The 27,825-nt window shown below is 38.3% G+C and overlaps 1 protein-coding gene across 1 annotated transcript in view; it reads right to left on the reverse strand.

Moving 5' to 3' along the window:
- LOC128663870 (asialoglycoprotein receptor 1) overlaps window positions 1-26,448 on the reverse strand; it is a 123,689-nt gene extending 97,241 nt beyond the window's left edge. Inside the window, exons 1-4 of the mRNA XM_053718430.1 lie at window positions 26,382-26,448; window positions 24,170-24,210; window positions 23,425-23,488; window positions 8,755-8,868 (exon numbers count right to left, since the gene is read on the reverse strand). Coding sequence (XP_053574405.1) covers window positions 8,755-8,868; window positions 23,425-23,488; window positions 24,170-24,193 — 202 coding nt within the window. The 5' untranslated portion in view covers window positions 24,194-24,210; window positions 26,382-26,448. The remainder of the gene's footprint in view (window positions 1-8,754; window positions 8,869-23,424; window positions 23,489-24,169; window positions 24,211-26,381) is intronic.
- Between the last annotated feature and the right edge of the window lie 1,377 nt (window positions 26,449-27,825).

The raw sequence follows: 27,825 nt of genomic DNA on the forward strand, positions 1-27,825 counted from the left end.
TAGAGGCCCACTATAACTTGTGCTTTCATAGATAAGGGCTGAGTTTTCATATCCACCATATATCCCTTGCCTTAAAGAAAGAGGGTACATTTCCCTGAAGCCTAGCAGAACCCTGCATCTTAGACCCCTATCTGCAAATACCCAAGAAGTTATACAACTGACTAACCTGTCATGCAGACACAATACTACATTGCTGGCAAAGAACCTTCCTGTATGCAAAAGTATTACCATATATTCAACAAAAGAATTTGTACAATGGCTGGAAAGCAGAAGCAAGCCGATAGAAGGCTTAAACATCAAGCTAAGGTGCATACCACAGAAGCTGTTACTACAGAAAAATCTGCAGGAAGCACACCCTATAGTATCCCAGCTATCTGCTTTATTCCTCCCAAAAATCGAACAACTACAAACGGGAGTCAATTCTCTCTCCTCTGATTTTAAAATGTTTACATCAAGATTGAACACAGTTAAGCAAATGGTTGCAGATGGAGAGGAAAGGCAACGTGAGTTCACAAAAAATGTTATGCAACGACAGAAGCAAAACCAAATACTCCAAACAAAACTGGATGACCTCAAACAGGTCTATAAGAAATAATCTCAGGATAGTGGGACTTCCTGAGTCTTATCCGTCAACAGACCTTCTAAAATTGGCAGAACTTAACCTTCCTCAGTTACTGCGTATATCTGACACAATGCTTCCCTACACAGCAGAGCTAGCCCACAGGGTGGCGAGACCTGCGGATCAATCAGATACCACAAAACTTACTCACCAATTAATGGTTAAATATCTGAACTTTAAGGACAAGCTACTGATACTGTCTGCTTATTGACAACACAACACACTGACATTTGAAGGCAAAATACTATATATATTTTTCAGGATTACTCTGCGGAAGTAGCCCGAAAAAGAAGAGAGTTCTTGCCCTCTGTAAGCAACTGATTCAAAAAGACCGTTCCATAGCCTTATTGTATCCAGCTAGATTAGAACTACAAACACCTCAAGGTTCCAGGTTCTTTGACTCCCCAAGAATGCTGCAACTCTATTTATCTAAAGAGGAACTCCCTGATGCATGTCCTAAAGAGGAGATTTGAGAAGAAGATACCTGAACTGATCAAAGGCTTTGCAAGAGAATGCAATGCCCTAGCCTAAACTAAACTACCAATAGCCCTTAAAAGGGCCTTTTGCAGGGCATTACCCCAAAGAAATCAGCTCTTTTACCTGTAAAAAAAAATACAAACAACCCACCAACAGTAAAACCCACCACCCACACAACCAACCCCCCAAATAAAATCATCCTATTGGCTGATCCAATCAGCCAATAGGACTAAGCTCGCATTCTATTGGCTGATTGGAACAGCCAGCAGAATGCGAGCTCAATCCTATTGGCTGATTGCAACAGCCAATAGGATTTTTTCAACCTTAATTCCGATTGGCTGATAGAAATCTATCTATCATCTTGGATGACGTCATTTAAAGGGAAACCTCATTCAGAAGAAGACGTCGATTGAAGAGGATGCTCCGTGCCGGATGTCTTGAAGATGGAGCCGCTCCGCGGCGGATGGATGAAGATAGAAGATGCCGTCTAGATGAAGACTTCTGCCCGGTTGGATGAAGACTTCTGCCGCTTCGTTGAGGATGGATGTTAGGTCTTCAAAAACTGTAAGTGGATCTTCGGGGGTTAGTGTTAGGCTTTTTTAAGGGTTTATTGGGTGGGTTTTAGTTTTAGATTAGGGTTTTGGGCAGAAAAAGAGCTAAATGCCCTTTTAAGGGCAATGCCCATCCAAATGCCCTTTTCAGGGCAATGGGGAGCTTAGGTTTTTTTAGTTAGGATTTTATTTGGGGGGTTGGTTGTGTGGGTGGTGGGTTTTACTGTTGGGGGGTTGTTTGTATATTTTTTTTACAGGTAAAAGAGCTAATTTCTTTGGGGCAATGCCCCGCAAAAGGACCTTTTAAGGGCTATTGGTAGTTGAATTTAGGCTAGGGTTTTTTTTATTTTGGGGGGCTTTTTTATTTTGATAGGGCTATTAGATTAGGTGTAATTAGTTTAAATATCTGATAATTTCTTTTTTTATTTTGTGTAATTTAGTGTTTGTTTGTTTTTTGTAATTTAGTTTATTGTATTTAATTTATGTAATTGATTTAATTGTAGTGTAAGGTTAGGTGTTAGTGTAACTCAGGTTAGGTTTTATTTTACAGGTAAATTTGTATTTATTTTAGCTAGGTAGTTAGTAAATAGTAATAACTATTTAGTAACTATTCTACCTAGTTAAAATAAATACAAACTTGCCTGTGAAATAAAAATAAAACCTAAGCTAGATACAATTCAACTATTAGTTATATTGTAACTAGCAAACGCCTAGATTTAGAGTTTTGCGTTAGAAGGGGTGCGTTAGCTACGCGTGTTTTTTTCCCCCCGCACCTTTTAAACTACGCTGGTATTTAGAGTTGTCTGAATGGCTGCGTTAGGCTCCAAAAAGGGAGCGTACAGGCATATTTACCGCCACTGCAACTCTCAATACCAGCGTTGCTTACGGACGCGGCCAGCTTCAAAAACGTGCTTGTGCATGATTCCCCCATAGGAAACAATGGGGCAAAAAAGCAGCGTTGAGCTCCTAACGCAGCCCCATTGTTTCCTATGGGGAAACACTTCCTAAGTCTGCACCTAACACCCTAACATGTACCCCGAGTCTAAACACCCCTAACCTTACACTTATTAACCCCTAATCTGCTGCCCCCGCTATCGCTGACCCCTGCATATTATTATTAACCCCTAATCTGCTGCTCTGTACACCGCCGCCACCTACATTATACCTATGTACCCCTAATCTGCTGCCCCTAACACCGCCGACCCCTATATTATATTTATTAACCCCTAATCTGCCCCCCCCAACCTCACTGCTACTCTAATAAATGTATTAACCCCTAAAGCTAAATCTAACCCTAACACTAACACCCCCCTAAGTTAAATATAATTTAAATCTAACTAAATAAAATAAATCTTATTAAATAAATTATTCCTATTTAAAGCTAAATACTTACCTGTAAAATAAACCCTAATATAGCTACAATATAAATAATAATTACATTGTAGCTATTTTAGGATTAATATTTATTTTACAGGCAACTTTGTATTTATTTTAACTAGGTACAATAGCTATTAAATAGTTAATAACTATTTAATAGCTACCTAGTTAAAATAATTACAAAATTACCTGTAAAATAAATCCTAACCTAAGTTACAATTAAACCTAACACTACACTATCAATAAATGAATTAAATAAACTACCTACAATTATCTACAATTAAATCAACTAAACTAAATTACAAAAAAAACAAACACTAAATTACAAAAAAAACAAACACTAAATTACAAAAAAAAAAAAAGATTACAAGAATTTTAAACTAATTACACCTACTCTAAGCCCCCTAAAAAATAGCAAAGCCCCCTAAAATAAAAAAATGCCCTACCCTAATCTAAAATAAAAAGTTTACAGCTGTTTTACCTTACCAGCCCTTAAAAGGGCCTTTTGCGGGGCATGCCCCAAAGAAGACAGCTCTTTTGCCTGTAAAAAAACATACAATACCCCCCCCCACATTACAACCAACCACCCACATACCCCTAATCTAACCCAAACCCCCCTTAAAAAACCTAACACTAATCCCCTGAAGATCTTCCTACCTTGTCTTCAGCACGCCGGGTATCACCGAAGAGGCTCCGAAGTCTTCATCCTATCCGGCAAGAAGAGGTCCAGAAGAGGCTCCGAAGTCTTCATCCTATCCGGCAAGAAGAGGAGATCCGGACCAGCAAACATCTTCATCCAAGCGGCATCTTCTATCTTCATCCATCCGACGAGGAGCGGCTCCATCTTCAAGACCTCCGGCGTGGAACATCCTCTTCTCCCGACGACTAGACGACGAATGAAGGTTCCTTTAAGGGTCATCATCCAAGATGGCGTCCCTCGAATGCCGATTGGCTGATAGGATTCTATCAGCCAATCGGAATTAAGGTAGGAAAAATCTGATTAGCTGATTGAATCAGCCAATCAGATTCAAGTTCAATCCTATTAGCTGATCCAATCAGCCAATCAGATTGAGCTTGCATTCTATTGGCTGTTCCGATCAGCCAATAGAATGCAAGCTCAATCTGACTGGCTGATCCAATCAGCCAATCGGATTGAACTTGAATCTGATTGGCTGATTCAATCAGCCAATCAGATTTTTCCTACCTTAATTCCGATTGGCTGATAGAATCCTATCAGCCAATCGGAATTCGAGGGACGCCATCTTGGATGACGTCCCTTAAAGGAACCTTCATTCGTCGTCTAGTCGTCGGGAGAAGAGGATGTTCCGCGCCGGAGGTCTTGAAGATGGAGCCGCTCCTCGTCGGATGGATGAAGATAGAAGATGCCGCTTGGATGAAGATGTTTGCCGGTCCAGATCTCCTCTTCTTGCTGGATAGGATGAAGAATTCGGAGCCTCTTCTGGACCTCTTCTTGCTGGATAGGATGAAGACTCTTCTGGACGGATCGGTGATACCCGGCGTGGTGAAGACAAGGTAGGAAGATCTTCAGGGGCTTAGTGTTAGGTTTTTTAAGGGGGGTTTGGGTTAGATTAGGGGTATGTGGGTGGTGGGTTGTAATGTTGGGGGGGTATTGTATGTTTTTTTACAGGCAAAAAAGCTGTTTTCTTTGGGGCATACCCCGCAAAAGGCCATTTTAAGGGCTGGTAAGGTAAAAGAGCTGTAAACTTTTTATTTTAGATTAGGGTAGGGCATTTTTTTATTTTGGGGGGCTTTGTTATTTTTTTAGGGGGCTTAGAGTAGGTGTAATTAGTTTAAAATTAGTTGATTTAATTGTAGATAATTGTAGGTAGTTTATTTAATTAATTTATTGATAGTGTAGTGTTAGGTTTAATTGTAACTTAGGTTAGGATTTATTTTACAGGTAATTTTGTAATTATTTTAACTAGGTAGCTATTAAATAGTTATAAACTATTTAATAGCTATTGTACCTAGTTAAAATAAATACAAAGTTGCCTGTAAAATAAATATAAATCCTAAAATAGCTACAATATAATTATTAGTTATATTGTAGCTATATTAGGGTTTATTTTACAAGTAAGTATTTAGCTTTAAATAGGAATAATTTATTTAATAAGATTTAATTTATTTTATTAGATTTAAATTATATTTAATTTAGGGGGGTGTTAATGTTAGGGCTAGACTTAGCTTTAGGGGTTAATACATTTATTAGAGTAGCGGCGAGGTCCGGTCGGCAGATTAGGGGTTAATACTTGAAGTTAGGGGTCGGCGATGTTAGGGAAGGCGGTTTAGGGGTTAATACATTTATTATAGTGGCGGCGAGGTCCGGTCGGCAGAGTAGGGGTTAATAATAAGTGTAGGTAAGGTAGCAGCGACGTTGGGGGGGCAGATTAGGGGTTAATAAATATTATGTAGGTGTCGGCGATTTTAGGAGCAGCAGATTAGGGGTACATAGGGATAATGTAGGTTGCGGCGGTGTGCGGTCGGCAGATTAGGGGTTAAAAATATTTATTAGAGTGGCGGCGATGTGGGGGGACCTCGGTTTAGGGGTACATAGGTAGTTTATGGGTGTTAGTGTACTTTTGAGCACAGTAGTTAAGAGCTTTATGAACCGGCGTTAGCCCAGAAAGCTCTTAACTCCTGGCTTTTTTCTGCGGCTGGAGTCTAACGCTCACTTCAGCCAAGACTCTAAATACCGGTGTTAGGAAGATCCCATTGAAAAGATAGGATACGCAATTGACGTAAGGGGATCTGCGGTATGGAAAAGTCGTGGCTGGAAAGTGAGCGTTAAAGTTAGTGGGTGTTAGGGTTAGGGTTAGGTTTAGGGCTTAATAAATTTAGTATAGTGGCGGCGACGACATTGGGGGCGGAAGATTAGGGGTTAATAAATGTAGGTAGGTGGCGGCGATGTTAGGGACAGCAGATTATGGGTTAATAATATTTAACTAGTGTTTGTGATGCGGGAGTGCAGCAGTTTAGGGGTTAATATGTTTATTATAGTGGCGGCGATGTCCGGAGCAGCAGATTAGGGGTTAATAAATTTATTTTAGCATTGCGGGAGGGCCTCGGTTTCGAGGTTTCTCAGATAATAAAACATCTCCCTGGTGTATGAAGTATTACTCTAGTAAATGATAATACTGCTCCTCAGATAATAAAACTTCCCACTGGTGTATGAAGTGTTACTCTAGTAAATGATAATACTGTTTCTCAGATAATTAAACTTCCCCCTGGTGTTTAAAGTGTTACTATAGTAAATAATAATACTGCTCCTCAGATAATAAAACTTCCCCCCTGGTGTATAAAGTGTTACTTTAGGAAATGATAATGCTGCTCCTCGGCTAATAAAACCTCCCCCTGGTGTACTAAGTGTTACTATAGTAAATAATAATTCTCCTCCTCAAAAAATAAAACATCCCCCTGGTGTATGAAGTGTTATTCTAGTAAATTATAATATTATTCCTCAGATAATAAAAATCCCCCTGGCATATGAAGTGTTACTCTAGTAAATTATAATACTGCTCCTCAGATAATAAAACTTCCCCCTGGTGTATGAAATGTTACTCTAGTAAATCATAATACTGCTACTCAGATAATACAATTTCCCCCTGGTGTATGAAGTGTTACTCTAGTAAATTATAATATTATTCCTCAGATAATAAAAATCCCCCTGGCATATGAAGTGTTACTCTAGTAAATTATAATACTGCTCCTCAGATAATAAAACTTCCCCCTGGTGTATGAAATGTTACTCTAGTAAATCATAATACTGTTTCTCAGATAATTAAACTTCCCCCTGGTGTATGAAGTGTTACTCTAGTAAATAATAATACTGCTCCTCAGATAATAAAACTTCCCCCCTGGTGTATAAAGTGTTACTTTAGGAAATGATAATGCTGCTCCTCAGCTTACAAAACCTCCCCCTGGTGTACTAAGTGTTACTATAGTAAATAATAATTCTCCTCCTTAAAAAAATAAAACATCCCCCTGGTGTATGATGTGTTATTCTTAGTAAATAATAATACTGCTCCTCAGATAATAAAACTTCCCACTGGTGTATGAAGTGTTACTCTAGTAAATCATAATACTGTTTCTCAGATGATAAAACTTCCCCCTGGTGTTTAAAGTGTTACTATAGTAAAAAAAAAAAATTCTGCTCCACAGATAATACAATTTCGTGTTAAACTAGTAAATTATAATATTACTACTCAGATAATAAAACTTCCCCCTGGTGTATGAAATGTTACTCTAGTAAATCATAATACTGCTCCTCAGATAATAAAACTCCCCCTGGTGTATAAAGTGTTACTTTAGTAAATAATAATTCTGCTCCTCAGATAATAAAACTTTCCACTGGTGTATGAAGTGTTACTCTAGTAAATAATAATACTGCTCCTCAGATAATAAAACTTCCCCCCTGGTGTATAAAGTGTTACTTTAATAAATGATAATGCTGCTCCTCAGCTAACAAAACTTCCCCCTAGTGTATTAAGTGTTACTATAGTAAATAATAATTCTGCTCCCCAAATAATAAAACATCCCCATGATGTATGAAGTGTTACTCTAGTAAATAATACTATTGCTCCTCAGATAATAAAACATTCCTCTGATGTATGAAGTGTTACTCTAGTAAATAATGATACTGCTCCTAAGATAATAAAACTTCTCCCTGGTGTATGAAGTGTTACTCTAGTAATTAATAATTGTGCTTCACTGATAATAAAACTCCCCCCTGGTGTATGAAGTGTTACTCTAGTAAATGATAATACTGCTCCTCAGATAATAAAATGTCCCCCCTGGTGTATGAAGTGTTACTCTAGTAAATAATGATACTGCTCCTCAGATAACTAAAACTTCCCCCTGGTGTATTAAGTGTTACTCAAGTAAATAATAATTGTGCTCCACAGATAATAAAACTTCCCCCTGGTGTATGAAGTGTTACTCTAGTAAATAATAATACTGATCCTCAGATAATAAAATATCCCCTGGTGTATGAAGCGTTAAAGGGACAGTATACTGTAAAATAGTTTTTCCCTTAATGTGTTGCCAATTACGTTTTTTAACAGTTGCAGAGTATAAAATGTATGAGAACATGTTTTTTAAGGTTTATTTGTGTATATGAATTAGCTGGTTTTGTGTTTTGAAGCCACAACCTAATAAAATGGGTTGAGCTTTTAGGTATAATAAGATCTTATTACTTTATCACATTGTGTACATACATGCTTATTTATCTTATATCTGTCTGTAAACCAATCACCAATACTTGGAGAGAACAATGTATTACCTTATCTCTTCTATACCCCACCCCAGGAGTGTAATTTCTTCTGCTGGCTGTGTTTACACATCTTATTTACAGCTTGGCCCTAAAACCAAAGACTTTCAGAATAGGTGGGGATACCACAGGCTAATTCAACTATTTCAAATTCCAATATAAGGGTAAAGGAGATACTTGTAAACAATTTAATACAATCCAGCAGGTAAAGTGTATCATTGGGAACAAATTTAAGGGGAGAATTTTTTTTGAGTAAACTGTCCCTTTAATGATGATACTGCTTCTCAGATAATAAAACTTCCCCCTGGTGTATGAAGTGTCTCTAGTAAATGATAACATTGCTCTCAGATAATAAAACTGTAATAGAGTAATAATGCAGATAAAAGTGTTACTCAGGTCCTCAAGATAATACTTTGTGCTAAGTCTTGTCCTGCTATACTCACTTGTGCCAGCTATAACCACGGCCAGTATGATAATGTTGAGACCAATGCAGATGGAGCAGACAACATAGAGGATACGTGTTGAGTGAGGTGGAATCCAGTTCATCATGCTAAAATCTTCAGAATATGGTTTTGAGAGGGAAATTGGAAAGGGAGAAAGACGAAAATAGTAAAGAAAGTAAAATGAGGCATTAAATGGACATGTAAATCAAAATGAATGCTTGGGGGCCGATTTATCAGCCGCTAGCAGGGGGTGTCAATCAACCCAATCTTATTAAATCAGGCGAATTGATGTCCGCAGCCTCAGAGGCAGCGGATGAGTTAAGGAGCACCGGTATTAAGACCGCTGCTTCTTAACTCCTGTTTCTGGCGAGCCTAAATGCTCAAGCAGAAACAGGGGTATTGGGTCCCATTCAGGCCTTGATAATTCAGCCCCATGGTATCTTTTCTTAGGAAGCATAAATACATAGGTGCATCAACACAGTACTGAAAGCTAGCTGCTTATTGGCGGCTACACACATATGCCTCCTGTCATTGGCTGACCACATGTGTTCAGCTAGCTCCCATTAGTGCATTGCTGCTCTGGAGCTGACTTTAATTATGCATTTATCTGCTTTACAGAGTTTAAACACATACTCATATACAAGCTATAATGCAATCATAAAACATTACACATTAGAGCATTTTCTATTTGCAATTTTATAATTCTTTAATGATGGGATGGGGAACAAAGATGAGTAGAAGAACTTGAAAAATAGAATTACTTCTACAACTAATAACCTCTTAAAATGTGTTCTTTGTAATCTGTAATTAGTCATAATTTAAAGGGAAATGAAACCCCAACATTTTCTTTTGTGATTCAGACAGAGCAAAAAATTATAAAAAAAAGTTTCCAATTTACTTCTGTTATCAAATGTGCTTCATTCCCATGATATTTTTAATTTTGAAGAGATGCCTAGGTACCTAGGTAGGTGTCTGGAGCACTACATGGTTGTAATAGTGCTGCCATCTAGTGCTCTGCAAATGGATCAAATTCTTGCAAAACTACGGCCATATAATGCGCCAGACACGTGCACACTCCTGAGCTGATGTTCCTACTTTTCAACAAAAGATACCAAGAGAAAGAAGAAAATTTGATAATAGAAGTAAATTAGAAAGTTTTGTATGCTCTAATGGAATTATAAAAGAAAAATGTTTGGTTTCTAGATCTCAATCACAATAAAACAAGTCCTTATGGAATGTGTTTTGTTTTTAACTTATATTGGGCTAGGTTACAAGTGGTGTGCAATCAAGTTGGGATCAGACTGATATACTTCAGGAAAGTTCTCCTCTGTGAAAAGCACAACTGGGCTAAAAGAGGCGGCTTCTAGGTGGTAACTCGCTGTTGTTCGTTCTTAGTAGAGTGCTTCTTTTTCTCTATGCATTGAATTATGATCCTGGGGAATTCTCCCTAAGGGTGATGTGGGAAACCAGAAGTGGACTCATTGTCCAATGTGATTAGGGGGATATGGCTGCACCTCATTGACGTGGCCCATAGAAGGCCAAAACGATTGTCCTGGCTTTCCATGTTCCTTGTTCAGAGGAGAATTGCCTGGTATTTTAGGCTGGACTAACCTTCCTAGGTGGGATCAGACTGATATACTTCAATAAAGTTCTCCTCTGTGAAAAGCACAACTAGGCTAAAAGAGGCTGCTGTTAGGTGGTAACTCGCATTAGAACAAGCTACTGAGCTGTTGTTCGTTCTTAGTAGAGTGCTTCTCTTTCTGTATGCATTGCAATCAATAGTATCTTGCGCCCAGCCTCGTGCAAACAATAACCCATAATCTAAAACTAAAAGTAGATGGTTAAAAAATCTTAACGTGGCTGAAACTTTTCTAGTACACCTTTTGAAGGAAGCTGTGAGGACTAGCAATATTAACACACCTTACTGCTGGCATTTTTGCACTCAACTTGTGTAAGGAATTGGGAACTTTTCATGATTCCATGAACAAATAATTAATAAAACAATTAAGGCTAGATTATGAGTGGAGCAATATAGTTTGCACAAGAGCGATATCGGGTTTTTGCGGCCGTTTGCGTGCAAGTTAAATTCCGCTCATATTACAAGTTGAAAGTAAATGTGAGCGCGGTAGCAGAATTGTGATTTACTCTAGAATGATTACAGCGACTTCAAAGCTCTGATTAACTGTTACGCGAGTCAAAAAAGTGTCACAAAACACATCAAAAATACATTTAAAAGTACAGTTACACTCATAGTAAGGCTTTGTTTAAGTGCATTAGAGCCTTTTGCAGTTAAGTAGATGAAAACATGTTAAAGCATGTATATGCACTAGTCATATTTACTTTAATGTTCGAAAAAGGCCTATTTATCAAAGGTCTGGCGGACCTGATCCGACAGTGCGGATCAGGTCCGCCAGACCTCGCTGAATGCGGAGAGCAATACGCTCTCCGTATTCAGCATTGCACCAGCAGCCCTTGTGAGCTGCTGGTGCAACGCCGCCCCCTGCAGACTCGCGGCCAATAGGCCGCCAGTAGGGGGGTGTCAATCAACCCGATCGTACTCAATCGGGTTGACTTCCGTGGATGTCTGTCTGCCTGCTCAAAACAGGCGGACTGATAATTGGGCTTGATAATTGGGCCTCATAGTGTGTATTTACTGTACATATTTCCCATTCCAATGTTCTGCACATAGCAGAATATGTTCTAAGTATTTATAAATAGATATTCATATATATATATATATATATATATATATATATATATGTATATATCTATATATATATATATATATATATATATATAAAATCATGTGTGTATATGTATATACAGTATATATATATATATATATATATATATATATATAGTTGCAAGAAAAAGTATGTGAACCCTTTGGAATGATATGGATTTCTGCACAAATTGGTCATGAAATGTGATCTGATCATCATCTAAGTCACAACAATAGACAATCACAGTCTGCTTAAACTAATAACACACAAAGAATGAAATGTTGCCATGTTTTTATTGAACACACCATCTAAACATTCACAGTGCAGGTGGAAAAAGTATGTGAACCCCTAGACTAATGACATCTCCAAGAGCTAATTGGAGTCCAATCAATGAGATGAGATTGGAGGTGTTGGTTACAGCTGCCCTGCCCTATAAAAAACACACACCAGTTCTGGATTTGCTTTTCACAAGAAGCATTGCCTGATGTGAATGATGCCTCGCACAAAAGAGCTCTCAGAAGACCTACGATTAAGAATTGTTGACTTGCATAAAGCTGGAAAGGGTTATAAAAGTATCTCCAAAAGCCTTGCTGTTCATCAGTCCACGGTAAGACAAATTGTCTATAAATGGAGAAAGTTCAGCACTGCTGCTACTCTCCCTAGAAGTGGCCGTCCTGTAAAGATGACTGCAAGAGCACAGCGCAGACTGCTCAATGAGGTGAAGAAGAATCCTAGAGTGTCAGCTAAAGACTTACAAAAGTCACTGGCAAATGCTAACATCCCTGTTAGCGAATCTACAATACGTAAAACACTAAACAAGAATGGATTTCATGGGAGGATACCACAGAGGAAGCCACTGCTGTCCAAACAAAACATTGCTGCATGTTTACAGTTTGCACAAGAGCACCTGAATGTTCCACAGCAGTACTGGCAAAATATTGTGTGGACAGATGAAACCAAAGTTGAGTTGTTTGGAAGAAACACACAACACTATGTGTGGCGAAAAAGAGGCACAGCAAACCAACATCAAAACCTCATCCCAACTGGGAAGTATGGTGGTGGGGGCATCATGGTTTGGGGCTGCTTTGCTGCGTCAGGGCCTGGACGGATTGCTATCATCGAAGGAAAAATGAATTCCCAAGTTTATCAAGACATTTTGCAGGAGAACTTAAGGCCATCTGTCTACCAGCTGAAGCTCAACAGAAGATGGGTGTTGCAACAGGACAATGACCCAAAGCATAGAAGTAAATCAACAACAGAATGGCTTAAACAGAAGAAAATACACCTTCTGAAGTGGACCAGTCAGAGTCCTGACCTCAACCCGATTGAGATGCTGTAGCATGACCTCAAGAAAGTGATTCGCACAAGACATCCCAAGAATATTGCTGAACTGAAACAGTTCTGTAAAGAGGAATGGTCAAGAATTACTCCTGACCATTGTGCACATCTGATCTGCAACTACAGGAAACGTTTGGTTGAAGTTATTGCTGCCAAAGGAGGTTCAACCAGTTATTAAATCCAAGGGTTCACATACTTTTTCCACCTGCACTGTGAATGTTTACATGGTGTGTTCAATAAAAACATGGCAACATTTCATTCTGTGTGTGTTATTAGTTTAAGCAGACTGTGATTGTCTATTGTTGTGACTTAGATGATGATCAGATCACATTTTATGACCAATTTGTGCAGAAATCCATATCATTCCAAAGGGTTCACATACTTTTTCTTGCAACTGTATATATAAAATCATGTGTGTATATGTATATACAGTATATATAGATAGATAGAGATATTAATATATATTGTACTAAAATACTATCATGTATACAGAATATATAAATATGTATTTATGAATATATAAAACATATTCATCTATGTAAAGAATATTGGAATGGGAAATATTCATATTTTCATGTTGTGTTATCACACATGAGAAAATGGGATCAGGTTGGCGCGTGAGTTGGGTGTTTTTTCCCACTTTTTTCTCCTTAGACTTTTATAGAATAGGTTATTCGTGCGTGTAATAATCTAAGGAAGGCTTTATTGTGAGCGTTGGGTTAGCCCAAGAGCAATACATTTTTATTTTCAACTCATAATATGAGTGCAACCTCACATGTGCAAAACACTTTACTTCTAATGCAAACAATTTGTAATCTAGCCCATAGAGTTTTTTTGGGGGTATTTTTTTCCCAAGAGAATATGCTATAAGCTTTACATTTGAATAAAATCCAACTGATAGATTACGAGTTTGGCGTTAGCCTTAAAAAGCAGCGTTGAAAGGTCCCAACGCTGCTTTTTACCTAACGCTGGTATTACGAGTCAGGCAGGAAAGGGTCTACCTCTCACTTTTCTTCCGCGACTCGAAGCTACCGCAAATCCCCTTACATCAATTGCGCATCCTATCTTTTTAATGGGATTTGCCTAACGCCGATATTACGAGTCTTGGAAGAAGTGAGCGGTAGACTCTCTCCTGTCAAGACTTCTACCGCATTTAAAAGTCAGTAGTTAAGAGTTTTATGGGCTAACGCCGGAACATAAAACTCTTAACTAAAGTGATAAAAAGTACACTAACACCCATAAACTACCTATTAACCCCTAAACCGAGCCCCCCCCCCCCCCACCGAGCCCCCCCCCCCACATCGCAAACACTATAATAAAATTATTTAACCTCTAATCTGCCGACCGGATATCGCCCCCACTTTAATAAATGTATTAACCCCTAAACCGCCGCACTCCCGCCTCGCAAACACTAGTTAAATTTTGTTAACCCCTAATCTGCCGCCCCTAACATCGCCGACATCTACTTACATTTATTAACCCCTAATCTGCCACCCCCAACATCGCCGCTACTATATTGAAGGTATTAACCCCTAAACCTAAATCTAAACCTAACTCTAACCCCCCTAACTTAAATATAATTTAAATCAAACAAAATAAATTTAACATAATTAAATAAATTAATCCTATTTAAAACTAAATACTTACCGATAAAATAAACCCTAAGCTAGCTACAATATAACTAATAGTTACATTGTAGCTAGCTTAGGATTTATATTTATTTCACATGCAACTTTGTATTTATTTTAACTAGGTAAATAGTTATTAAATAGTTATTAACTATTTAATAACTACCTAGCAAAAATAAGTACAAAATTACCTGTAAAATAAATCCTAACCTAAGTTACAATTACACCTAACACTACACTATCATTAAACTAATTACCTAAACTACCTACAATTAATTACAATTAAATTCAATAAACTAAATTACAAAAAAAAACACACAAGTGGTCATCCGATCCGGGCAGAAGTCTTCATCCGATGAGGCAGAAGAGGACATCCAGACCGGCAGATGTCTTCATCCTATCTGGGCAGAAAAGGACATCCGGACCGGCAGAAGGCTTCATCCAAGCTGCATCTTCTATCTTCTTCCATCCGACGAGGAGCGACTCCATCTTGAAGACATCCGGCGCAGAGCATCCTTCCAGCACGACGACTACTCGACGAATAACGGTTCCTTTAAATGACGTCATCCAAGATGGCGTCCCTCGAATTTCTGATTGGCTGATAGGATTCTATCAGCCAATCGGAATTAAGGTAGGAAAAATCCGATTGGTTGATTAAATCATCCAATCGGATTGAAGTTCAATCCGATTGGCTGAGTGGATCAGCCAATAGAATGCAAGGTCAATTCTTTTCTTTTTTTTTACAGGTAAAAGAGCTGATTACTTTGGGGTAATGCCCCGCAAAAGGCCCTTTTAAGGGCTATTTGTAATTTAGTATAGGGTAGGGCATTTTATTATTTTGGGGGGCTTTTTTATTTTATTAGGGAGATTAGATTAGGAGTAATTAGTTTAAAATTCTTGTAATTCTTTTTTTATTTTCTGTAATTTAGTGTTTGTTTGTTTTTGTAATTTAGTTTATTGAATTTTATTGTAATTAATTGTAGGTAGTTTAGGTAATTAGTTTAATGATAGTGTAGTGTTAGGTGTAATTGTAACTTAGGTTAGGATTTATTTTACAGGTAAATTTGTACTTATTTTAGCTAGGTATTTTAACTATTTTACCTAGTTAAAATAAATACAAAGTTGCCTGTAAAATAAAAAAAAATCATAAGCTAGCTACAATGTAACTATTAGTTATATTGTAGCTATCTTATGGTTTATTTTATAGGTAGGAATTTAGTTTTAAATAGGAATAATTTATTTAATTGTAGTTATTTTATTTAGATTTATTTAAATTATATTTAAATTAGAGGGGTGTTAGGGTTAGGGTTAGACTTAGGTTTAGGGGTTAATAACTTTATTATAATGGCAACGACGTGGGGGGGCAGGTTAAGGGTTAATAGTATAATGCAGGTGGCGACGATGTCGGGGGCGGCAGATTAGGGGTTAATAAGTGTAATATTAGGGGTGTTTAGACTCAGGGTTCATGTTAGGGTGTTAGGTGCAGACATAACTTTTATTTTCCCATAGGAAACAATGGGGCTGCGTTAGGAGCTGAACGCTGCTTTTTTGCAGGTGTTAGTTTTTTTTCAGCCAGCTCAGCCCCATTGTTTCCTATGGGGAAATTGTGCAAGAGCACGTTTAGCCAGCTTACCGCTACCGTAAGCAACGCTGGTATTGAGGTGAGATGTAAAGCTAAATTTTGCTCTACGCTCACCTTTTTGCGGCTAACGCCAGGTTTAAAAAAACCTGTAATACCAGCGTTCGCTTAAGGTAGCGTTAGAAAAAAAGCCTCATTAGCAACGCACCCCTGTTAATGCCAAACTCATAATCTCGGTGCAAGGCTTTTAAGAAGATTGAGCTTTCTTCCTTGCATATTCTATATTAAAGGGACACTCAAGTCAAAATAAACTTTTATGATTCAGATAGAGCAGTGGTTTTAAGCCATTTTCCAATTTACTTCCAGTATCACATTTTTCAGTCTTTTTATGTTAACACTTTCTGGGGAACAAGATCCTACTGAGCATGTGCACAAGCTCAAAGGGTATACGTATACTAGTCTGTGATTGGCTGATGTCTGTCACATGATACTGGGTGCCGGAAAATAGGAGAAAAAATAAATTTGTCAGAAAAAAAATATAGTGCTTATTTGAAGTTCAGAGTAGGGGGCCCATTTATCAAAGGGCTTGCGGACCTGATCCGACACTGCGGATCAGGTCCGCAAGACCTCGCTTAATGCGGAGAGCAATACGCTCTCCACATTTAACATTGCACCAGCAGCTCACAAGAGCTGCTGGTGCAACGCCGCCCCCTGCTGACTCGCGGCCAATCGGCCGCCAGCAGGGAGCTGTCAATCAACCCGATCGTATTCGATCGGGTTGATTTCCGGCGGTTCCTGTCCGCCTGCTCTGAGCAGGCGGACAGGGTTATGAAGCAGCGGTCTTTAGACCGCTGCTTCATAACTTGTGTTTCTGGCGAGTCTGAAGACTCGCCAGAAACACGGCCCTTCAAGCTCCATACGGAGCTTGATAAATGGGCCTGTAGGTGTTATTGCATTGTCTTTTTATTATGCACTTGTTAATTATGTAATTCTACTGCATTGAATGGTCCTTTAAAGCATAAGGAAGTAATCATACAAAATAAAATGAACTCGTCCTTCAGGGCCAGAAACAGTCCAATTTAAAAATATTTAGTCTGGCTATAGGTAAGCCTGATAATAATATGTAGATATATTTTTTATAATTATATATTATTTTTAAATATTGTAAGTGTAAACATTTAGTTTCTATAAAGTACTTTAGTTTCTATAAAAGTAATGGGTGCTGCCATGTTTAAAGTTAGGTTTTCTATTTATTTCTCTCTTCTGCTGAGGACAATTGGGGACAGATATATATCAGGCAATAAAAGAGAGTTTGTATACAAGGCTGTGTAGAAACCCACGCCTAGATTGCGAGTCTTGCGTTAGGGTTAAAAAGCAGCGTTGGCCGGTCCCAGCACTGCTTTTTAACGCCCGCTGGTATTACGAGTCTTGCAGGTACAGGTGTACCGCTCACTTTTTTGGCCAGACTTGGAAATACCGCAAATCCACTTACGTCAATTGCGTATCCTCTTTTTTCAATGGGACTTGCTTAGTGCCGGTATTACGAGTCTGCCAAAAAGTGAGCGGTACACCCTCTCCTGTCAAGCCTGGTACCGCATTTTAAAGTCAGTAGTTAAGAGTTTTACACTACAACGCCGTAGCATAAAACTCTTAACTAAAGTGCTAAAAAGTACACTAACACCCATAAACTACCTATTAACCCCTAAACCGAGGCCCCCCCACATCGCAAACACTAAAATAAAATGTTTAACCCCTAATCTGCCAAACCGGACATCGCCGCAACAATAATAAACATATTAACCCCTAAACCGCCGCACTCCCGCATCGCAAACACTATTTAAATATTATTAACTCCAAATCTGCCAGCCCTAACATCGCCGACACCTACCTACATTTATTAACCCCTAATCTGCCGCCCATAATGTCGCCGCCACTATATTAAATGTATTAACCCCTAAACCTAAGTCTAACCCTAACCCCCCTAACTTAAATATGATTACAATAAATCTAAATAAAATTACTACAATTCACTAAAATATTCCTATTTAAAACTAAATACTTACCTATAAAATAAACCCTAAGCTAGCTACAATATTACTAATAGTTACATTGTAGCTATCTTAGGGTTTATTTCTATTTTACAGGCAACTTTGTATTTATTTTAACTAGGTATAATAGTTATTAAATAGTTATTAACTATTTAATAACTACCTAGTTAAAATAAAGACAAATTTACCTGTAAAATAAAATCTAACCTAAGTTACAATTACACCTAACACTACACTATAATTAAATTAATTACCTAAACTAAATACAATTAATTACAATTTTAAAAAAATTATCTAAAGTATGGAAAAAACACATTAAATTACAAAAAATAATAAAATAATTACAAGATTTTTAAAATAATTACACCTACTCTAATCCCCTTAACAAAATAAAAAAGCCCCCCAAAATAAAAAAGCCCTACCCTACACTAAATTACAAATAGCCCTTAAAAGGGCTTTTTGCGGGGCATTGCCCCAAAGTAATCAGCTCATTTACCTGTGAAAAAAAATACAATCCCCCCACCAACATTAAAACCCACCACCCACACAACCAACCCTACTCTAAAACCCACCCAATCCCCCTTAAAAAAAACTAACATTAACCCTTTGAAGATCACCCTACCATGAGATGTCTTCACCCAACCGGGCAGAAGTGGTCCTCCAGACGGGCAGAAGTCTTCACCAAAGCTGGGCAGAAGGTGGTTCTCCAGAGGGGCAGAAGTCTTCATCCAGATGGCATCTTCTATCTTCATCCATCCGGCGCGGAGCGAGTCCATCTTCAAGACATCCGACGCGGAGCATCCTCTTCATCCGGAGTCTTCTTCAACAATGACGGTTCCTTTAAGTGACATCATCCAAGATAGCGTTCCTTCAATTCTGATTGGCTGATAGAATTCTATCAGCCAATCGGAATTAAGGTAGGAAAAATCCTATTGGCTGATGCAATCAGCGTGGAGGATCCTCTTCAATCGGATGAGAGCTACTGAAATCCTATTGGCTGTTCAAATCAGCCAATAGGATTTCAGTAGCTCTTATCCTATTGGCTGATTTGGTAGGGGGGCTGTGTGGTTTTTTTTGGCAAAAGAGCTGATTATCTTGGGGCAATGCCTTGCAAAAAGTCCTTTTAAGGGCTACTGGTAGTTTATTAGATTAGGGGGTGTTTTTATTTTGGGGGGCTTTTTTATTTTCATAGGGATTAGATGTAATTTATGTAAAATTTTGTAATGTTATTTATTATTGTCTGTAATCTTAGATTTTTTTATTTTCTGTAATTCTTGCTTAAAGGGACAGTCTACTCCTTTCAGTCTCCTTTGATTAGACTGCCCCTTTAATTTATACTTAGTTTATTTGTATTTTAAAAGTAGTGTTAATTTTTTTATATTTAATAGTAACTTTAGTATTTTGTAAATTAGGTAATTTTAGTTTATTTAGGGGGGGTTAGGTTAGGTTAGGGGTTTGGTTTATTGCGTTGTGGGCTATGGCGGTTTATGGGGTTAATACTTGATTAGGTTTATTGCATTGTGGGCTATGGCGGTTTAGGGGTTAATACTTGATTAGGTTTATTGCGTTGTGGGCTATGGCAGTTTAGGGGTTAATACTTGATTAGGTTTATTGCGTTGTGGGCTATGGCGGTTTAGGGGTTAATAGACTTTATTAGTTATTGCGGTGGGGGATTGCGGTTGACAGGTAGACATTGCGCATGCGTTAGGTGTTAGTTTATTTTTGCAGGCATTTTCGGGAGTTACGGTGCTCCCATACTCAGCACAAGGCTTGCTGCGGCTGCCTTTTATGGCGAGGTAAAAATGGAGTAAGATTTCTCCATTTTCGCCACGTAAGACCTTGCGCTGGATATTGGATACCGATTTGCAACACGGTTCTATGTTAGCCTATGGGAGTAATAATTGCGAGTGACGGGTGAAATATACGCGCGTAACTTGTATGCTACGCCGTATATGTAATACCAAAATCGCGTAAAATCTGGCGGTGGAGGATTTTGCGGGGACGCTGCATATGTAATGGAGGCCCAGATCTCTGGTTAATTTTATAGTTGTCAACCAAATTACCCCAAAATCAAGTGTAATATACTTTATTAAAAAATAAAGATAGTAGCATCCTTATTTTTTAAAATAAAATAACTGCAATAAGCAGTTATAAGGGTTTAAAGTTGGCAGGTGTGGGGTGTTAGAAAAAAAAGGCACTGATCAGATAACTTTGCTATGGGAACTGTATGTTCCCAGTAAATATATATGTATATGCTTATATACTGTACATATATATTTATGTGTTACTATGTGTATATACATATATGTTTATGTGTTAATATGTGTATATACATATATATTTATGTGTTACTATGCTTATATACATATATATTTATGTGTTAATATGCTTATATACATATATATTTGTGTTATGTCTATATACATATACAGTGGGGCAAAAAAGTATTTAGTCAGCCACCAATTGTGCAAGTTTTCCCACTTAAGAAGATGAGAGAGGCCTGTAATTTTCATCATAGGTATACCTCAACTATGAGAGACAAAATGTGGAAACAAATCCAGACAATCACATTGTCTGATTTGGAAAGAATTTATTTGCAAATTATGGTGGAAAATAAGTATTTGGTCAATATCAAAAGTTCATCTCAATACTTTGTTATATATCCTTTGTTGGCAATGACAGAGGTCAAACGTTTTCTGTAAGTCTTCACAAGGTGGGCACACACTGTTGCTGGTATGTTGGCCCATTCCTGCATGCAGATCTCCTCTAGAGCAGTGATGTTTTGGGGCTGTCGCTGGGCAACACGGACTTTCAACTTTCTCCAAAGGTTTTCTATGGGGTTGAGATCTGGAGACTGGCTAGGCCACTCGAGGACTTTGAAATGCTTCTTACGAAGCCACTCCTTTGTTGCCCGGGCGGTGTGTTTGGGATCATTGTCATGCTGAAAGACCCAGCCATGTTTCATCTTCAATGCCCTTGTTGATGGAAGGAGGTTTGCACTCAAAATCTCACGATACATGGCCCCATTCATTCTTTTATGTACACGGATCAGTCATCCTGTTCTCTTTGCAGAGAAACAGCCCCAAAGCATGATGTTGTCACCCCCATTCTTCACAGTAGGTATGGTGTTCTTTGGTTGCAACTCAGCATTCTCTCTCCTCCAAACACGACGAGTTGTATTTCTACCAAACAGTTCTACTTTGGTTTCATCTGACCATATGACATTCTCCCAATCTGATTCTGGATCATCCAAATGCTCTATAGCATACTTCAGACGGGCCGGGACATGTACTGGCTTAAGCAGGGGGACACGTCTGGCACTGCAGGATCGGAGTCCCTGGCGGCGTAGTGTGTTACTGATGGTAGCCTTTGTTACGTTGGTCCCAGCTCTCTGCAGGTCATTCACTAGGTCCTCCTGTGTTGTTCTGGGATGTTTGCTCACCGTTCTTGTGATCATTTTGACCCCACGGGGTGAGATCTTGCGTGGAGCCCCAGATCGAGGGAGATTATCAGTGGTCTTGTATGTCTTCCATTTTCTAATTATTGCTCCCACAGTTGATTTCTTCACACCAAGCTGCTTGCCTATTGCAGATTCAGTCTTCCCAGCCTGGTGCAGATCTACAATTTTGTTTCTGGTGTCCTTCGACAGCTCTTTGGTCTTCACCATAGTGGAGTTTGGAGTGTGACTGTTTGAGGTTGTGGACAGGTGTCTTTTATACTGATAACAAGTTCAAACAGGTGCCATTAATACAGGTAATGAGTGGAGGACAGAGTAGCCTCTTAAAGAAGAAGATACAAGTCTGTGAGAGCCCGAAATCTTGCTTGTTTGTAGGTGACCAAATACTTATTTTCCACCATAATTTGCAAATAAATTATTTCCAAATCAGACAATGTGATTGTCTGGATTTGTTTCCACATTTTGTCTCTCATAGTTGAGGTATACCTATGATGAAAATTACAGGCCTCTCTCATCTTCTTAAGTGGGAGAACTTGCACAATTGGTGGCTGACTAAATACCTTTTTTGCCCCACTGTAGGTTTATTACAACTTTGAATAGAAACATATTTGCAATATAAATGTACTGGCAAAAATGCTTCTAATAAAAGTTATCACTGTTTTAGTGTTTACATTTTTCTGTGCACTTGCATGTGAAGCTTAGCTAGATATTGTAAGTGCACCCACATTTTAAATATTACAGCTGCTCAGATCATCAGTGGGGCTTGTATCATGTCAGCAATTAACAAATAGAGTCATTACCAGATGGTACAAGCACCTTAGGCTCTCTGAGCAAGTGTTGTGTTTAAAATGCTGGTGCACGGTGCATACTTAAATACACTTTTAAAACAGCTAAAGCTTTTATTAGAAGCATTTTTGCTAATACATGTAGATTACAACATTTCTTCTGTTCAATACTGAAATGCACCCATGTGGTTTCCAATTTTGGCTGGAATATCCCTTTAAGTTCTGACCGTAAGATAATAAAAATGTCTGTATGTGTCCACAAAAATATGACGTACGTTTCACTGATCTAATGCCAGCTTTTTCAAGGATAGAGGTGCTCTAAGCCATGATCAGCCTCATGTGCACGCACTGGGTATCATGTGGACGCTGATTGTTAAGTATTCTCTATGCACAAAGCATATCTACCAATCAGAGTCTGAGTTCATAGCTCCACCTCCAATGTAATGTTAAAAAAGGCTTTTCAATAAGATGCTGGGGCAGTGGGGAGTAAACAACAATGTGTTATTACAGGTGTAGTGTTGCAAGTTGTTAAAATATGTAATTTTATTCTGAGAGGCAGGGAAATCAGTGAATAGAAAAAAAGATAAACTTAAACGGAATTATTTATTGCCAGATATGAATCAGCAGTTTCATGCAGTTGCCAATTTGTGGTCAAAAGGGCACAAAATAATTATAATAAACAATGTATAATAAACTTTAGAATATCCAGAAAATATCTCTCCTTACAATAATGTTCTAATTGCTTTACCATGGGGTTGTTGCTCAGCTTACCCAAGACAGAGCAGCAGAATTATAGATGTGTTAGCGTGCTCTGCTTTATTTAGTGAAACAGGTGGCATCTGATTGGCTGTATTGACCAATAACTGAAAGCGCTTATATAGAGGGCAACCAGGCATGTGAGTAAATATGCAGTAACATAGCTGCTAAACAGTACATTGTAAGGTGATTAAAACATACTCCTAAGGAGGGATCATCCCTATGTATTGCAATGTTTACTATGCAAAAACATATAATTGTTCAGTGTCTCTTTAAATATTATTTTTTCTCCCCATAAGATTAACATAATTATCAAAATACAAGACGTATCTCATTTAGAATATCCAGATCATTACCTTTGCTCACTGTTGGTCTCTCTTCATGCAGATTCGTAAAGCCCAGATACTCACTTGTCATTGCCTAAGAAAGGGGTCAAATGAATGCAAGTATGATGTTTCATGTTAAATACAGTTAGAGAGTGCCCCTCCCAAGAAAGGAATAATCTCCTTGCCATAAGAGTGCACTGGCATCAACAATGATAATATACTCTCCCTTTCCTTATTAGCATGTTATCCTGAGCTGGCAAGTATTTTAGGGAAATTCATGGACACATCTGAACATTCTAAATGAGTTGACATGCAAACCCTTTGAAAACTTTACTAATATAATAACCATACTTAGTGAACATCTACATTTTACATGTCCAATTTAGGTAAAATCCCAAAAGTAGAATAAGCAAAATCAATTTAAAAAAATACACCCCCATTTAAATCAATTAGTACTGGTAACTAAAAAATAAACGTAGCCTATACATACTGGGGGATCTTCTGTTTCTTCAGTCCTCTGTGATGTTTAGTAAAATAAAGGAAATTAAATATGAAAGCTGTTGTCTACTATACTCTCCTATAAAAAAAATGTGTGGGTGTAAATATAGGTTGAGTCATTAGCTGGACCAAGGCAAAACAAAGTGGGAGAATGCTGAGGGCAGGACTAGGGCATCTTTGAGGCATTGTAGGGGGACCCTCCTGGTTTTACTGATCCTTTTGAATGTGGTTTGATTTTTCAATTGAATTTGAATTATTTTCTCTATAACATCCTTACCTTATATTGGGCATCATCCTCCATCCTTAAAGGGACATTTTCTATCATGAAAAGAAGCATTTAAACCCAATTAAATATATATATTTTTTTGTCTTTAAATGCCAACTAAATCTGTTTAAAAACTGATACAGAAGTATTCGTTGTGTACACACTGCTATTGCTTATTGGCGGAGAGAGATGCTTCCAGTATTTATCCTGTATTTATTAGTCAATGAGCATTAAACGGAATTACCTATTGGATAATGAGTGTTTGTAGGAAACGCACTAATGAAACATCTATATTAGCTTCTATTTAAATTTAATTAGTTTTTACTTTTTTTTTAGCTAAATACATTTTTGAGGACAATGGAATGATGGAACATTTTTGAGTACAATGAGCATTTAAAGGGACAGGAAACCCCAACATTTTCTTTCATGGTTTGGATATAACATACAATTTTAAACAACTTCCAAATTTACTTCTACTATTAAATTTGCTTCATTCTCTTGTTATCCTTTACTGAAGGAACAGCATTGCACTACTGGCAGCTAGATGAACACATCTAGTTAGCCAATCACAAGAGACAAATGTGTGCAGGCACCAATCACCATATAGCTCCCACTAATGTAGGATATGTGCGTATTCTTTTTCAACAAGGGATAGCAAGAGAATTAAGCAGATTTGAAAATATAAGTGAATTTAAAAGTGCCTTAAAATTACATGATTTATCGGATTCTTGCAAGTTTAATTTTGACTATCCTATCCCTTTAATAAGAATTCTTTCACAGTTCCCTATATGGTAAAAATTCTCTCTCACAATTAGAGGTGTTTGCCCCATATGGGAATACTACTATAAAAACCTTCTTTCTTACAATGATAAAGATATTCCTCATAATAGAAATTATCTCCCCAAAGTGAGAACATTCCTAGCATAGGGCCAGATTATGAGAGGAGCGGTAGTTTGTGCTCCGCTTGCACGTTAACCCTGCTAGACTTCGGCTTTTAAACGCCTGTTGGGTTGCACGTGTATTTCATGTTGAAAGTAAAAAGATTTTGTTTCGGCGTTACGCCAACGTGCGCAACAAGCTGAACTTGGAATATTGTGACAGCGATAATGCATTCCCCCATAACCTTCAACGGAGGGCAAAAATTGAAAAACAATAACACCCAAAAAGTCTTGCAAATCCGATTGCATTTGCTCAAGTGCGCTAACCCGCCATGAAAATGTAATATTTCGCATTCCAATGTTCTTCACATAGAAGAATATGTTCTATTTATTTATAAACAAATATATATATATATATATAATGTTTTTTTTGTAAAATATATATCTATACCTATATATAGATAATTATATATACAGTACAAAGGTATATATACACACACACACACAGGAATATCTATTTAAAAACACTTAGAGCATATTCCCCCTATGTTTTTATTTACTTGACTGCAAAGGGCTCCAATGCACTTATATATATGTATACATATGTATTTATGTGATTATATGTGTATATATGTCTGTAAATATACATATGCGCACACATATAAACATATGTATATATATACTGTATATGTATATGTATGTATCTCTATGTTAAAGCCCTTTGCAGTCCTTTTTTTCCTAATACCTGAGACCTCATATCTTTGAGCCTTTATAACTTTTTTATGCATTTTTTTTTAAATATTTTTTTATTAGACAGTGTTAATATGAGTGCAGTTGTATTTTTAAATGTAATTTTGATGTGTTTTGTGCAGCTTTTTAGTTGAGCATAACAGTTAACCAGAGCTCTGAGGTCACGCTAACCCGATGCACGTTCAATTAAATTGCGCTCCAGCAAACGCATTTACTTTCAACTTGTAATACCGTGCTACTTCCGACGTACGCAAAGAGCCCCGGTAAACCCCTTAACGCTCGTGCATAACAGTTAGCATTCCACTTGTAATCTAGCCCTTAATGAAAAACAATACCACCCCAATGAGAAAATAACATTCATGTGACATAGCACAAACTAATGAGAACAGTTTTACCCACTATAAAGATTATCACCTTCACTTGCTGACAGCAGTCTTTCTCTTTAATGATAATACTCTATACATACAATTCAGACGATTCCTTTGCATTGGGAGATAATTGAAACCGTTTGCAGCATTAATAACATTTTTATACGTCTTATATTATAAACTTATATTTGTAAAAAATCAAGGTCTCTTCTCATATAACTAAATTACCTGTTTGACAGATCCAACAAGTTTCTTTCCTGTTTTTTTGCTCTCCTTCTGTAGAATTTCTTATAAATGAGCGCAGATAGCTTTTGACCTGTTATAATCCACTAAGCCCTCCCCTACTCAGATAGGTTTATCCTCACAATTTGCTGCATAATCAATGTTCATTTCCTTTCATATTCCTACGAAGCAAATGATGTTTTTCAGCATGATTAACCCCTTCTACTTGTGGATAGTGAGTCTCAGAGCCAATACTTGTGTCACATATCCCAGGCCACCTAATGGGGTGGGAGGTGTCACATATTGAGGGCAGAACAGTCTGTTCATGAAATAAGAAGAAACTTCATGGGACTTTGGGGAGGGTAAAATGGTATTCTATAATTGTAATAATAAAATGCTCCAATTTGTTTTAACATTTTATAATTGTACAAATGATCACTGGTAAATATGTTTTTAAGTCCTGCTCAGGATATTCTGATGAGCAGGACACAGTTGGTAAGGCAATAATGAGTGGCCTACTCATGTAAAGGCAACCCCGGAACAATAGCATTACCTGAAGGGGTTTTTGACCCCACTATAGCTACAGAGTAGGAGGAGGGAAAAAAGGGGAGGTGTGGGAGAGCAGATAAAGAGGGGTGGACAGCAGAAGCTGTTAGCATTTGAGCGGGAAGAAGCTGAGCGGGAGGAGCACTCACCATAAAGGAGATGCAGAGAGTTTTAGCCAAGGTGCAGGAGCTGGTGCGATCAAAGGGAATAGCTTGGTTGCAGCAAAGATTGGAGGATGGTGGTGCGGTCGGCAGAGCTGACACGGCGGGTGGCAGCAGCAGACAGGCTGAGGTGCAATTGCGGCCTGTGAGGAGGTCCCGTCCACCAGAGAGACTCAGCCCATCGCTCGGGACCAGGCGAGACTCCGGGAGCAGGAGGCGTGATGCGGAGAAGGTCCCAGGAGGAGCTACAAGGGCCAGTAGATGGGCAGGACAACCCAGCTCTGTGGCGGCGGATGATGGCAGCAGCAGGAGGCGGCAGTCCAGGAAGAGTAACATAGGCAGTGTGGAGCAGGTGACGGTGACAGATAACGAAGGCCCATTAGGTCAGACCCAGTTGATACTAGGTGTGAGTTGGTGTTGAAAGAATTAAAAGAATTGGTGGAGCAGTTAGAAGGCTGGAGGTTGAGTGTGGGTGTGGCTGCGTCTGGTAGTGGAAAGTCAGGGTATATGGATGTATGAGTAGTCCCATGTGGGCCGGTGAGTGTCCGGTCTCAGGAGGTGTTGGGTGCGGGGCAGCCGGGTGGTGTTAGTAAAGGTGCGGCTAGTGGGGCAGCCTTGAAGGTTTCTAAGCAGTCATTTAGGTGGCCATGTTTGTGATTGGTGGGCCCATTGGGGATCCATTTGTCAAAAGAGGTTAAGGAAAAAATGTGGAAATGGGAGTTTGTGGAGATTTTCTCCCTGCT

Source organism: Bombina bombina, chromosome 6, assembly GCF_027579735.1.
Source record: "Bombina bombina isolate aBomBom1 chromosome 6, aBomBom1.pri, whole genome shotgun sequence".
Taxonomy (NCBI): domain Eukaryota; kingdom Metazoa; phylum Chordata; class Amphibia; order Anura; family Bombinatoridae; genus Bombina; species Bombina bombina.